A 13,104-nucleotide genomic window follows, 5' to 3' on the forward strand; every position below is an offset into this window, starting at 1 on the left:
CGTTCTCTATGACTGTGAGCCTGTCTATATTTTGTAAATAGGTCATTTGTATATTTTAGATTCATCATTTAAGCGTTACATATGGTATCTGTTTTTCTCTGACTTATTTCACTTAATACAATAATCTCTAGGTTCATCCATGTTGCTCCAAATGGCATTCTTTCATTCTCTTTTTTTTAATGGCTGAGTCCACTGTATGTATGCACCACATCATCCTTATCCATTCCTCTGACAAAGAAGAGAAATTTAGGTTGCTTCCATGTCTTGGCTATTGTAAATAGTGCTGCTATCTTTTTAAATTAGAGTTTCCTCTGGATATTTGCCCAGGAGTGAGATTGCTGAATCGCATGGAAACTGTTTTCCCATTTTTAGTGTTTTTTTCTTCAGCCTCCATACTGTTTTCCACAGTGGTTGCACCAATTTCTCAGCAGTTTTTTTTTTTCCCCCTCCACATTCACTCCATGAATGCTAGTTATTTATAGGTAGCCCCTAACTATCCCACAGAGAGAAAGTAATGATAGCAGAAATAATTCCAAGTAGGATAACTAAATAAGTATCTGTCTTTAGAATACAATGCGTATTTTATGGAAACAGTAAAGAAAGAATGGTAGAAGATAGATGTGAGACTTGTTAGGGGGTGAGTATTGTAATTAACTGTGAGGGAGGTTAAAATTAATTTTTGTTCTGTAAGCAAAGAACAAGTCACAGTTGAAGCATCTTCTCCCCTACAAATAAATCATTCTGGAGTTTAAAATATTGTTTGAGAAATCTATCAGGCAGATAAATAACAAATGGATTACTGAGACATGACTATATCTTACTAGAGTCAATATTTCCCCTCTAAAGGAGAAAAAATCCAGAATCATAGTAAACACACAAAGACTTTTGTTAGCTCCTTAATCATAGATAAATGACATTAGGAAAACAAGCTCACAACTGATGGTACAGGAAAAGGATAAAGTGGCTGTTAATCTAGCAAGAGGCTTCTGCCACTCTTGGATGTTTAGGTTTGCCTCCAGACAAACTGGGGATCCATCAGTGTGATTCATGATGTTTGTTATATGAAATGACTTTGGGGATCATTTCAAATAGTTATTTTACTAAGTGCAAGAGACGCTTAGGAATGTGGGTGGAGGAAAAGCCCAACTCAGTTGCGTTTAGTCTGACTTCAGTCTGACTTCCAAATATTTTATAATGTCAATGTCCTTGAGATTACTTTGAAAATAATTTATGATGAGGCTTTGCATCATTAAAATCATGTGATATTTAGCTGAAGTTAACTCTATTGGTTTACTCCTATCTGATCTACTCAAGAGAAGGGGCCAGGCTGGGATGGTACAATGATAGCCCAGGTAAAGTCAGATTTTTTAAAAAGTCTTTGGCATCTTTAAAGCCTTTGGCATCATTTTGACATTCTCCTTTAATGATTTCTAAAGCAAAGATGACAAAGTGTGGTGTGAGTTCAGGTTTTCTCCCCTCCTACATTCAGGGTAGATATCACCGATCAGTCATGGCAATCCTTTGAGAATCCTCATTTCTGCAATTCTGGCAGCTACTATCAATCAATAGATGTTTCCTCACAAGTTGAAATTTCCTTCTTTGCCTTTTCTGATCAAAGGGTAGCTCGATCCTTGTATATGTTTTGTTCCCTGCAAAATAGAGACAAATTATATTTTTTAAAGTACTACCTGATAGACCAGTGCTTCTCAAACGTTAATATACAAACCAATCACCTGGGGATTTTGTGAAAATGCACATCCTGTTTTAGTAGGTCTGGAATGGTGCCTAGGTTTTTGCATTTCTGACAAGGTCAAGGTCATGAGTGATGCCACTGCCACAGGTCTATAGACCCACTTTGAGTAGCAAGGTTGTCCTACTCCATTCTATGGAGATAAGCTAGAAAACTGTACATGCAATTCAAGAACCAAGTAAAAGAAAGAAAAATGAGGCAAGTGTTCCATTAGAAGCTGAAATTTTATTATAGGATAACAGTACATAAAGCACATCTAAAATTGATGTGTTCAATGCACTTTTAATAAAGGTAATGTAATATTAAAGGTACAGTTTCTAAGTACAATATAACAACATTCATATTAGAATGAAAATTGGAGTATTTAAAAGACAACATTAAATCTCTCTTTTTTACAGCTTGTATTTACAAAATGAATCAAAATATTTTTTTTTTAAATTGAGGACTCAATAAAATAACAAACGGCTGGAAATAAGCAGACTACTGTAAGAGTGAATTGAAAAGAAAACCCAATGTCAGTGAAAAGTTGGATGATCCTCTAATAAAGATCATTAGCAAAGGTTTAGTACAATACTATTTTTTAGGATTCCCATAAATGGCTTGCATTTTTAGTGTGGCAGAAAAGGAGTTTTTACATACTGTACACAAAACAGACAGCGCATATTTATAGGTACAGTATTACTGTTTCCGAACTTGCATGTATATTTACAGAAGGCTGAGTTTGTTACTCACAGAGTTTTGTGAAATTTGTGTGCTTAATCCTCAAGACCTACACACAATTAGAATCAGCATTTCATGTGGTCTTTGAAAATGTGGCTTTAAAACTTGGTTGTAGAAGAAAGTATTAACCATAAGGCTTGGCATACTTTATAAATTTACCAAAACAACCCAGGAAAAAAGTTGGAATTGGGGCACACTTGTTGTTATTTAACAATTATCAAATGCTGACATGTGCTGGCCACTGTGCAGACACAAAGAGATACTATCTCTATCCTTAGGAACCTTAGGATATGAAATGGTGCTAAAAAAAAAAGTTTCAATCCCTTTCTAAGCGAAGCAATAAGGAATGAAATGATTTGTATTCAAAGAGATTTCTCCCTAAACTGTAGCCAATTCACTTTAAAAGGTTAACTATAAGCATTAGCTCTCATTAACCACATGATTGCATTTATAATTAAGGTAACAGCAACTCTTCCATAAAAATGGAAAATGTCTAGAATTGTGGGTAAATATTCAGTGCATGGAAGCCAATAACCATGGCTTGAGAATTTATCACCTTCAATTACAAAAAGTGCAGTAAACAGAAACATTTGCTCTATATTTATAAATTGCTCAAAAATCTTTGCTAAAGATCTTACAAATTCAGTAATATTACAGAACAATTCTAATCAATATTTAATAAGGTTAACTACATCCTTAGTTAGATATTTGATATACGTGGATTTTTCTTTTTTAAGAAAGCCGATAGGTCTTGGGAGAACAGGTGAAAGAATTAACTAAGCTTATTATTAAATGACTTTTAAATGAAGGTCCTTCACTCAGTTCATGGAACTGGTTGAGGTCAAGTTAACACAGAACATCCCTTGTCAAAGCTGCTTTATGGCCCATGTTCTGCCATGATAGCGGATGTCTCTATACTTCTCATGGCTCAGGTAGGAGGGGAAAGGTTTATTCTGCCATCAAGCCAACAAGGATATTTTATATAAATGTGTATTATCTATTATAGGAGCTAAGTACACAACTCTGTCAGGTGCCAATAATAAGGTGCCTTAGTAAGAAAAAAATAATACTCCATTAAACTAGAGTGTTTCTTTAGGATCTTGAAGGCCTGGCAAATTATTTTTCAGCTTAGGAGATATGGTATAAAGCCAAGTAGCAAACATAAAGTAAATGCTAATACATTTTCATATATCCATATTTATAAACAAATTCACCCTATAGATGTCAAATATCCATACTAAGGAAGTAATTTTATCCTAATTAAATACACTCTAGAATAATTTATATCATGATATTATGTATTTAAAGAGAAAAGCATGTCCCAAATCCAGCACTCTGATACAGCTGCCAGTTGGGCACAGGTAGATATATATATATGTATATATATACAAATATATAGTTATACTCAGTGAAATTAACAAGACCCAAAGGTGGTATTGTCTAGGAATAAAAGGGTTTTTTTTTGTTGTTCACAAAAGTAACTTATCTAGCACCACACATCAGAAAAACACAAAAATAGCACACTCTAGTTCTAAACAGCTATGTCTAAAATAGATTATATAGTAAAACCAGTATTATACAGCATATTGTGGATTTGATAAACAGATAAATATTTGCACTGAGTAGGCTGTTTATAATATAACATTTTCTTATCTATACAGAATGAAAGCCAAAAAGTTAACTGTATAGAGATGTGCAGAACAACATTAAATATTATGACTCAAAAGCAGGGACGAAGGTAAATTTGAAAGAAGAGTAAGAGAGAAAATGTTTACAGGCCATTACAAGTTCTTAAGTTAATAGTAAATAAGGAATCAATTGCTCAAGTTGAAGAAAGCAGTAAACAAGAGATTGCATTTACATGCAGATGTCTAAAATTTGTATTTTTTTAAGTCTATGCACAAAAGTCATTTGTTTTATTGCTTGACATTCAGTTATGGCTAGATTATTTAACCTATTTTTTTTTTTTGTACTTTGGAAACAAGAATATCGTTAAAGGTGCCATAAAAATGGACAACATTGAAAACGGTTTGCAAATAAACCACCTAACACTGCAGTTCTTTATACATATTAAAAGCCTTGTCTGGGGTTTGTCGTATGTTAAATATATTTAAACTGGGAAAATATGTTGTTGCTTGAAGCCTCCCATTGGCCCAAACATCCAATACAAAAACACATCTCCACAAAAGGAGCAGGCAGACAATACAGGTACATTTAAAGAAGCAGCCAGCTAATGTCCTAATGTTCAAAATTTACCACTGTTTTATATGAGATTTCAAACCATTGTGGCTAAGAAGAGAGTTTTAGATTCAGGAAGATGTGTACAGTACATACAGATTTGTGTGTGTGTGAAATCATATTCACTATATTGCTCAAGAATTATCTGCATTTACATATGCAATCTGTTCAATGATAACCAAGTTCATAGGAATACTATTCATCTATGTTGAAGTAATGATGAGGAGAAAGGAATCACACACGAACACTGCAAAGAACTTAGTTGCTCTTGGAGAACAACATAATGGCACACGCAGCACGTCAAAGCTAATAGGAAGCTATCTTTCATCAGTTCTTAGAAGGGAAAGAGAAAAAGAGGTGTGATGTTTGTTGCGGCAAACACTAAATGTCAACAGTAAATATGGGTTTTCTAGGCATCTCCTTAAAATTCTCATATTCACCTTCTTAACACAAGCCTCCACGTTATGTTGCATTGCTGAAAAGACATTGTTTCTATTTGGACTGAATATTCTATCATTCATTTATAAATAAATAAATGACTGAATGTATTTATTGCTCTAAGTTCTGAGGGTCTGGTTAAACATGGATCCCCTCCACCTACAATATCTCCTTAGTATGAAGCCAGCCTTCCGGATTATTTTAAAAACTGTACTGACAGCCTGACAAAAATGAGCTCACTTACACAAACAAACAAGCAAACAGACCCAGAAGTGAAACCAACTACTTTGTAAAGATAGTGCTTGCCAGCCTTATCTTAAGAATAAACAATAATAGGAAGGTCTCTTTAATCAAATCTGGTGGAACCTCTATAATAATACTAGTGTTTTGGAAATACAATGAAGCCGTGTATCACAGACTGTAATAGATGATTTACTGTTGCAACTGCATTTATGGGCATATACCCTGATCTATAGGATAACGTTGTTTTTATGGGCTTCTGCTGTGTCATACGGAGAAGGCAATGGCACCCCACTCCAGTACTCTTGCCTGGAAAATCCCATGGATGGAGGGCCTGCTGGGCTGTAGTCCATGGGGTCGCTAAGAGTCAGACACGACTGAGCGACTTCACTTTCACTTTTCACTTTCATGCATTGGAGAAGGAAATGGCAACCCACTCCAGTACTCTTGCCTGGAGAATCCCAGGGACGGGGGAGCCTGGTGGGCTGCCATCTATGGGGTCGCACAGAGTCGGACACAACTGAAGCGACTTAGCAGCAGCAGCTGTGTCATATCTTTGTAAGAACGGGAACTAAATGGTATAATATGTATGTCAATAACTTCTGTGTGTGTACGTGTATGTGTGTGTATATACATACATATATATATATATGTATATGGAGAGAGAGAGATTTATGCCAGTTTTCACAGTCTTTATCATCAAAACAAGGTGACGGTTTCTTTTTTTATCTAAACAATATGGAAAGTTATCCTAAATTTTGCTTTCCATGGGGTAAGAAAATATGTAAAGCTTCTTCTAAAAATGTACTCTAGGTGTGGAAGAATCAAAGCGAACAATTACACTGAGGTTCACAGAGGTTATGGAAAGTAGCATATTGAAATAATTACGTTCAAAATGTTTCAAAAACATAAAATGTTACCCTAGAAGCTGGCTCATGTTGCTGTTACATTGGTGGGTTTTGTTTGTCTTTATAGCCATTTGCTCTTATATTAACTCAACAGATTACAAATGTGGAAGTAAAAGACAGTTAAAATCCCCCCCAAAGGAATTTTTTTGTTTGTTTGTTTCTAGAGGAGAACACAGTGAAAATAGGAGTTACTTGCTGGTATTTGAAAAGAAAAAAAAAAGTTTCATCTTTTACCTCTCTCACTGCACTGACAGGCAGGGCTTTTATCTCATGACTGCTTCTAAAAATTTTTATCCATACTATATAGAATTTGAAATACCTTTTAATATATAATGATATAAATAAAATATATCAAGAATATTTTAATTATTAGAGAAACGGTGAGTGAAGTACGCAGGACTGTACTTTGAATGATGCTCTTGGTTGATTATGACCTATTAGTTTATCTTTTGAACATACTGGCATCACTTTATACTGCTCTGGAAGTTATTCAATGTTTTTAAGCACATAAGACTGAAGAACATATACATTTTGAACAAAACAAAATGAACAATAGTGAGGTTTACACACACGCAGTTCTACACAGTTCACTTGTGCCTTGGAGGGATAGTATTATCATAATTATTAACAATACAAAACACAATTTTGTCCCAGTAGTACTGGCCACCCTGTTTTAAGAGTTTTAGAAGATCCCTGAGCACATTGTTTGTTTCTTATAACCCGAACTCCAAAATGATAGGGCTTCTATTATTGATATCAAGATGGATTGTCATTCACAGTAAGTCAATCGTAAGGTGCTTATTTACCCTTTTTTTTTTCCACCAATCAGCACAAAGAACTGTCAGAAAATAATGTTTTATTATTATTATCTTCAAATAATAGCATTGGAAGGACACATGATTTAAACAATCAATGTTGGAAACAGTGGCTTTAGGATTATTATCTGGCTGCCCCTCAACAATAACAAGTGATTCAATCGACATTCCTTAGCCAAAAACAAAAGGAAAAAAAAAAAAAAAAAACAAGAAACAAAACCAAAAAAACTGTACAAATATGTAATTTTCCCTGAGGGATCAAAGTACACCTGGAAGTGCTCTATGTACATATTGCACTAGAGAGGAATGAAGAACATGTGCAAAAAAGCAACAATGAGAGAAGCTTACCTCCTACTTAAACCTTTTCATTAAAGATTCTACTAGGCTGTTTTGCATTTTGGAATGTCGGAACACAAACAGCTATTTCTTAAGTCTAAAACTAAAAACACGTATTTCTACTATGGCACATTCAATGAAATAAAAAGTTCTCCAAAGACAGATAGACAAATTCCATCAAGAAAATAATACAAAGTTTGTTTGTTTGTATTTCTTTTTTTAGAAAATTACATTACTTTCTTTCTTTGTTTCACATTACAAAATCTTTTTTTTCTTTACACAAATCACATTTTATTGCAGGAATATTTCAAGTGCCATCAAATATTTATAGAAGGGTTAAAAAAATAGAAGTCTCTCTAAAGTGGTCCAGACAAGGCTTTGTATAGAATAAATCTTTTTTTTTTCCATCTTCTAGTTTTGATTTAAGTATTTTGAATACATTTCCTTTTCCATTGACACTTAGTAGCCTAGAAGCGGTCCGACACATACACATCATACATACAAAAACCACACGCACGCACGCGCGCACACACACACACACGCTCCCTCCTCACCTGACCCTCAGCTCATCCCCATACGCTCACAGAGATCTGAATATCCACACTATAAAGAACAACCAAACTTAGAAGCAGTGTCTTAAGTAATGTTTTCTTTAAGTTAGAAAGGGTGAATTAGGATGCTGAAGACTTAAAAAAATCCACACCTTTAAAGCAAATTAGGATGCTGAACACTTAAAAAAAAATCCATAGCTTTAACCACAATTTGCAAACTGCCCCCAAAAGCACTTTCATCTGCACTTTTGATTTCATTGTGACCAAGGCCAGTTTCTTCACAACACAGTGCAACCATTTGGACACCACTGTAACTGAAGGTATTCAGGCTTTGTGCAAAAGCCTTATTTACCAGACGTTTAAAAATTGTGTAAGAGGCATCACAGCAGTCAGGATAACAATGATGTGATTCCAATCTTTAAAAGACTATTGGACATTTGAGTTTAGGCAATTTTAATTACAAGAACGATTAAGAATAATTGTTCTATATCAGCAAGTATTTTGTGTCATCACACAGGTATTTCTATAATAAGGAAGAAAATAAAAATACAAAGTTTTTCACATCCTTCTCTGCACTTCATATTTTTTCAACAAAAACTGTTTAACTTCAGATCCCAACTTCAATCCGTATAATAGTTGTTCCCTCATTTCACCGAGCGCGCCTCTCCTACTCTGTTCCTACACTGTCGATGTACTTCGTCTTAAAGTCCACACCCTGTTTTTCTTTCACAAAGACCTAGTAGCAGCATCATGTCAATGTATCTTGGTTTACTCCAAAAGCAATGTCACCATGGAGTGACTTACTGAGATTAGAGCGTCATTTTTTTTTTTTTTTTTTTGCATTAGGTACATGCAAAATCCTTTCTGGGAAAAGAAATTTATGTTCAACATTGTATTCTCTCTCACCCTCAGAGAAGTCCAATTAGCTCTCATCATTTCACAAATGGACACTGGAATTAGGTTTAGTTGCTCTTTAATGCGCTAGCACCTGAGGCTGGTCATATTCAGAAAGCTTTGGTTAAAAAGAAGTTAATAGACTTTAACAAAATCATCCCCAAATTTAGTGAATCAAAATGACAAAGAAACAAAAACAAACCCAAACCAAAACAAAACACACCGTTTCTTCCCAACAGGAGAAACAACAGGGGGAAAAAAAAAGGATGAATAAATAACTGAACTAAAGTTGGTACTCTATTCAGAGTATAAATACTATTGATTTTTCAAGGAACTATATTTATTTAAATTAAAAATTTGATTTAACCCTTCTTGCCCAAATATAAATACTATATGCTGGTAGTTACCTCTCTATATAAAGTCACATAAAGTTTTATATGCTTGTAAGAAATTTAAGTAAATACTATTCTCATCTTCTACTCATGCTTATACCCTTACTGTATTTTTTTAAAAAAACTTTTTTTAAAAGATGTTATTTAGGCTTCATACACACTTCTGTGTGAATAGTTCCTTCCCCTTTTCCAAGTCCCTCAGGAAACAAGTCAGAATGTCAGTGGAGTTAAAAACAGAGTGGAGGGCTCTGGGTGACCCAGCAGGAGTTGAATTCCTGCAGAAGATTGGAGGACAGGGGAAGAAACCCTGGTGGTAGAGGAGATCCTTTCTTCCCTGTAAAAGGGTGCTAGGAAATGTTCACCTTTACACTATGGGAAGATGTTCTCTCTTCTCTATAGACATGGTCTTTGATGTCAGGCCAGAGGTTTGAATCCCACTTCAAGTGTGACTAAAATCTTCTAAACGCCTACATTCCCAAAGGTCACTTATTTTAGAATATGCACACTTGTCTTATCAGACTGTTCCTTTCCCCTTCCCCCCTACTGGGAATTATGTAAAAAACAAAAGACACACACATACACAAAATTAAACAAAAACAACTCAATATTTCTCACCTGAATACAAAAGCCAAACTGTCTTCTAAAGATTTAATAAAATAAATTACAGTCCACAGTTTTCTAGTGAAGATAAATACAAAAGAAAATGTTTGCAGCTTGCATCAACTTCACTTTAAAGACTTAACAATAGTTAACATTTAAATAAGAGAAACTGGTTCAACATTGTATGTTTCCTTTGCCTTCCTGTCCATTGATTGTGAAATATGGAGAAGAGTGTTCTAGAATGACACCATGGAGAGGCAGTTAGTCTAGAAACCATTCACTCTGGAAGTCTCAGGGTTCCTAGATGATACCAAGAACATAAACATTCACGAAGTAAATGCTTCATGTCTTCACACATGGGGAGTGTGCGTTTGCTCCAGACAAAATCTTTGGGTCCTTCTTCTGCTAAAAGCTAGATTCTGATAAATATTCTGGTTACTGATCTGTTCTTAAAGCCTAAGAATTCCAAGTTGAGACTGAGTCTATTCAACTGTGTGAAATGAGCACCCCCCACTCCCCAGTCTCCATGAGGTGGCATGCTCAAAAGCTTTGGATAAATACTATGCATGAGGGGGTAAATCGACCCTCAATCACTCAACTTTGTATGAAGCATAAACACATCTATCCTTAAACTTATCCAAAAAGCAAAGGACAATTGAGGGAGAGTTCTGTGTCTAATTCCAAATTCACGTGTAAAAAAAAAAAAATTAATCCAACAGCATGATTTCTAGATATGACCAGCCAGTCTTTTAAAAATAATTGTGTAAACAGCAGCATAAATACCTCCCGACGTACCTTCCAAGCCTTCTCAGTTAAACTTGTGTTTCTGGTGCACATGCGACACGACAGTGAACACGCTAGCATTTAATTTAAAGAAAAAAGGTGCAAAATGAAAGTGCCTTATCAATTCAACAGGAAAAGCTACTCCAGTAACTACATTTTATATTAATTAAAACAATATATAAACAATATCTCTTTTTAGCTATATATAGTCTTCATGCCCATTTACCCTGTAATATATTATAATGCTATTGTTGCTAGTGCCATGGACCCTTTTCGTGCCGTCCTGCTGACTGGCAATAATCGGTGAAAAAAATAAAAACTTCCTTCATGAGACAAAGAGCAAGTTGTGCAAAGTAATGCCGCAACCTCCGCTATGCACACCAGTCACCGATTAGTGCTGGACCCTCTGTGGTTACCGACAGATGGGTGACTCTGTAGAAAGTCTGTGGGCAGTGAGCTACAAGAAAAGGACATCTTCCAACTTTAGTACCCGCCTTCTGTTGTAAACAGAGGTCAACGATCAAGAAGTCGAGACAGAAAAAGGGTCCATATCTGTAGGCATAATGGAAATCATATGCATGAGAAAAACAAGTTCAACTTTTATTTGTTTTCATTGTTTCCCCTCCTTTGCCTGACCCCGATCACCAAAGGATGTGCAGTGTGTTGGCGCTCCAGGTCTGTGCAGGGCCATATAAAGTGTCTCGGTTAATTGATTTGTTTGTTTGCTTTTCATTGTTTGGACTTCAGACATTCTAGAAGTGCTTAGGTGATACATTTACCCATCAATCTGCATGGCTGGCTCAAATTCTGAAGTGAACAACTCCTTGTATAATGGAGGAAAATGAAGTCGCACAATGTCTGGGTATATTGCTTTAAACGCCATGAGCTTTTCTGTATGCCGTCCACATAAGGCTCTTAATGTAGACACCTTGCATATTAACTGTAAGTGGAAGAAAGGACATGGGGTCAGGAGAGAAGAGATGCCAGAATCAAAAATCAGGGAATCTGGATGATCGTCACAACACTGTTTACAATGATGAAACACACTTGAAACAGCTTAAACTTCTAGTAATAGAGGGATGGTAAAAATAAATGATATAGAATACCAGGTATATGTTAAATATGATTTTGAAGACAAATATTGTCTTCAATAATTTGTAACCCGAAAAGATGTTCATAAACAAAAGAACTCAAGTCTCTTACTTACTCCTCCTCTTCCAACATGCTTTCTGCTCTGTCATCCTGAACCCTGCCTTTTACCACTGGGGAAAAGGAAGAGATGTGGTGACAAAGAACAGAGAAGTGGGCAAAGGGGCAGCCACGGGTAGATAAAATCACTGCTACTACAGGCAAAGCCATCTGTTACATATTTTATGCAAAAGGAATACTGGCTCACTCCAATGACAACAAGTTTCTTCTCTAGAAAGAGCTCTGCCTAGAACAAAGCAATTCTGGGTCTGAGCAAAAGGCCCTGGTTTGAAAAAAAAAAAAAAAAGTTAACAGGACTGGTGGAGTCTCAGCATGGACTGTTTACCTGCTGAGGACGGTAGCATGACTTGCACAAATGCTTTTTAAACTCTACAGCACTGTGCAGCACAGAATATTCAACTCAGAACAATTCACCAGAGCATCAGTCTTGACCCTGTGTTACGTGTTAGGTGCTGTCTATAATCAAAGACCCGAATGGTATCCTGGCACTGGGGCAAGAAGATGGAGAAAAGGTCTTCTTTCATTTCCCATTCCGGCCTCAGTGTCTCATTTAATAGATGCAAAATCAAAAACAAACTGCAATTAACCCCTAACTTCTTTCTGACCTTGCCTAGCTATCAGGAGGAAAGAATGAAAGTAAACAGGAAGAAAATCCCAAAACTTTCAAATCATGGTCTGGAACAATAAAACAAATAATCTAAGAAAGAACGGGGCTGATTTTTCTAAGACTAAATACATACTACTAGCACCAGCACTGAAGGATATTAGCCTATTTTAAATTGCCATCCTAATTATATCTTTACTGTGAAAGATAATAAGCACAAAAGAAATCTTATGTTTTGCATACAGGGTAGTAATGAGAAACTGATGAAGAAAATACAAAAGCCATTTATTGTTGATTATTAATGAATGTAATGGAAATAGAACGAAAATTAAAATAGATGGTTACTCTAGATGCTTTAGTCCTTCATCACTTCCTTCTTCTAAATTCCAAGATTTAAATTCTAAGTTCTCTAGTTTATATCAGTATGGGACATTAACTCTGCTTTCTGCCCATCTCTTATGGAATAGGGCCGGGGGGTGGTTTCAGAATGATTACTACTTTAAAAAAAATTCTATCATTGCTCCATTATTCCAATAGAACTTAACCTGAATTTTGGCACAAGAGAATTTTTTGAAATGGAGATACTTCTTTCTTTTCAGTAGCTTGTCGCTTACTGAGAATTCTGG

At 35.5% G+C, this 13,104-nt stretch overlaps 1 protein-coding gene across 4 annotated transcripts in view; it reads right to left on the reverse strand.

Annotated features, from left to right (window-relative positions):
- Window positions 1-395: 395 nt before the first annotated feature.
- The window catches only part of RORA (RAR related orphan receptor A), an 811,781-nt gene continuing 799,072 nt past the window's right edge, over window positions 396-13,104 (reverse strand). The window contains exons 14-16 of one of the 4 annotated variants that reach the window (XM_025296493.3): window positions 11,445-11,605; window positions 9,898-9,960; window positions 1,403-1,649 (exon numbers count right to left, since the gene is read on the reverse strand). In XM_025296493.3, the coding sequence (XP_025152278.1) occupies window positions 1,613-1,649; window positions 9,898-9,960; window positions 11,445-11,605 (261 nt within the window). In that variant the 3' untranslated portion in view covers window positions 1,403-1,612. Of the gene's footprint in view, window positions 1,650-9,897; window positions 9,961-11,444; window positions 11,606-13,104 lie in introns of all 4 variants that reach the window. The other 3 variants (XM_025296496.2, XM_025296495.3, XM_044925518.2) reach the window with 3 other exon arrangements.

The sequence above is a fragment of the Bubalus bubalis genome, chromosome 11 (genome assembly GCF_019923935.1).
Source record: "Bubalus bubalis isolate 160015118507 breed Murrah chromosome 11, NDDB_SH_1, whole genome shotgun sequence".
Taxonomy (NCBI): Eukaryota; Metazoa; Chordata; class Mammalia; order Artiodactyla; family Bovidae; genus Bubalus; species Bubalus bubalis.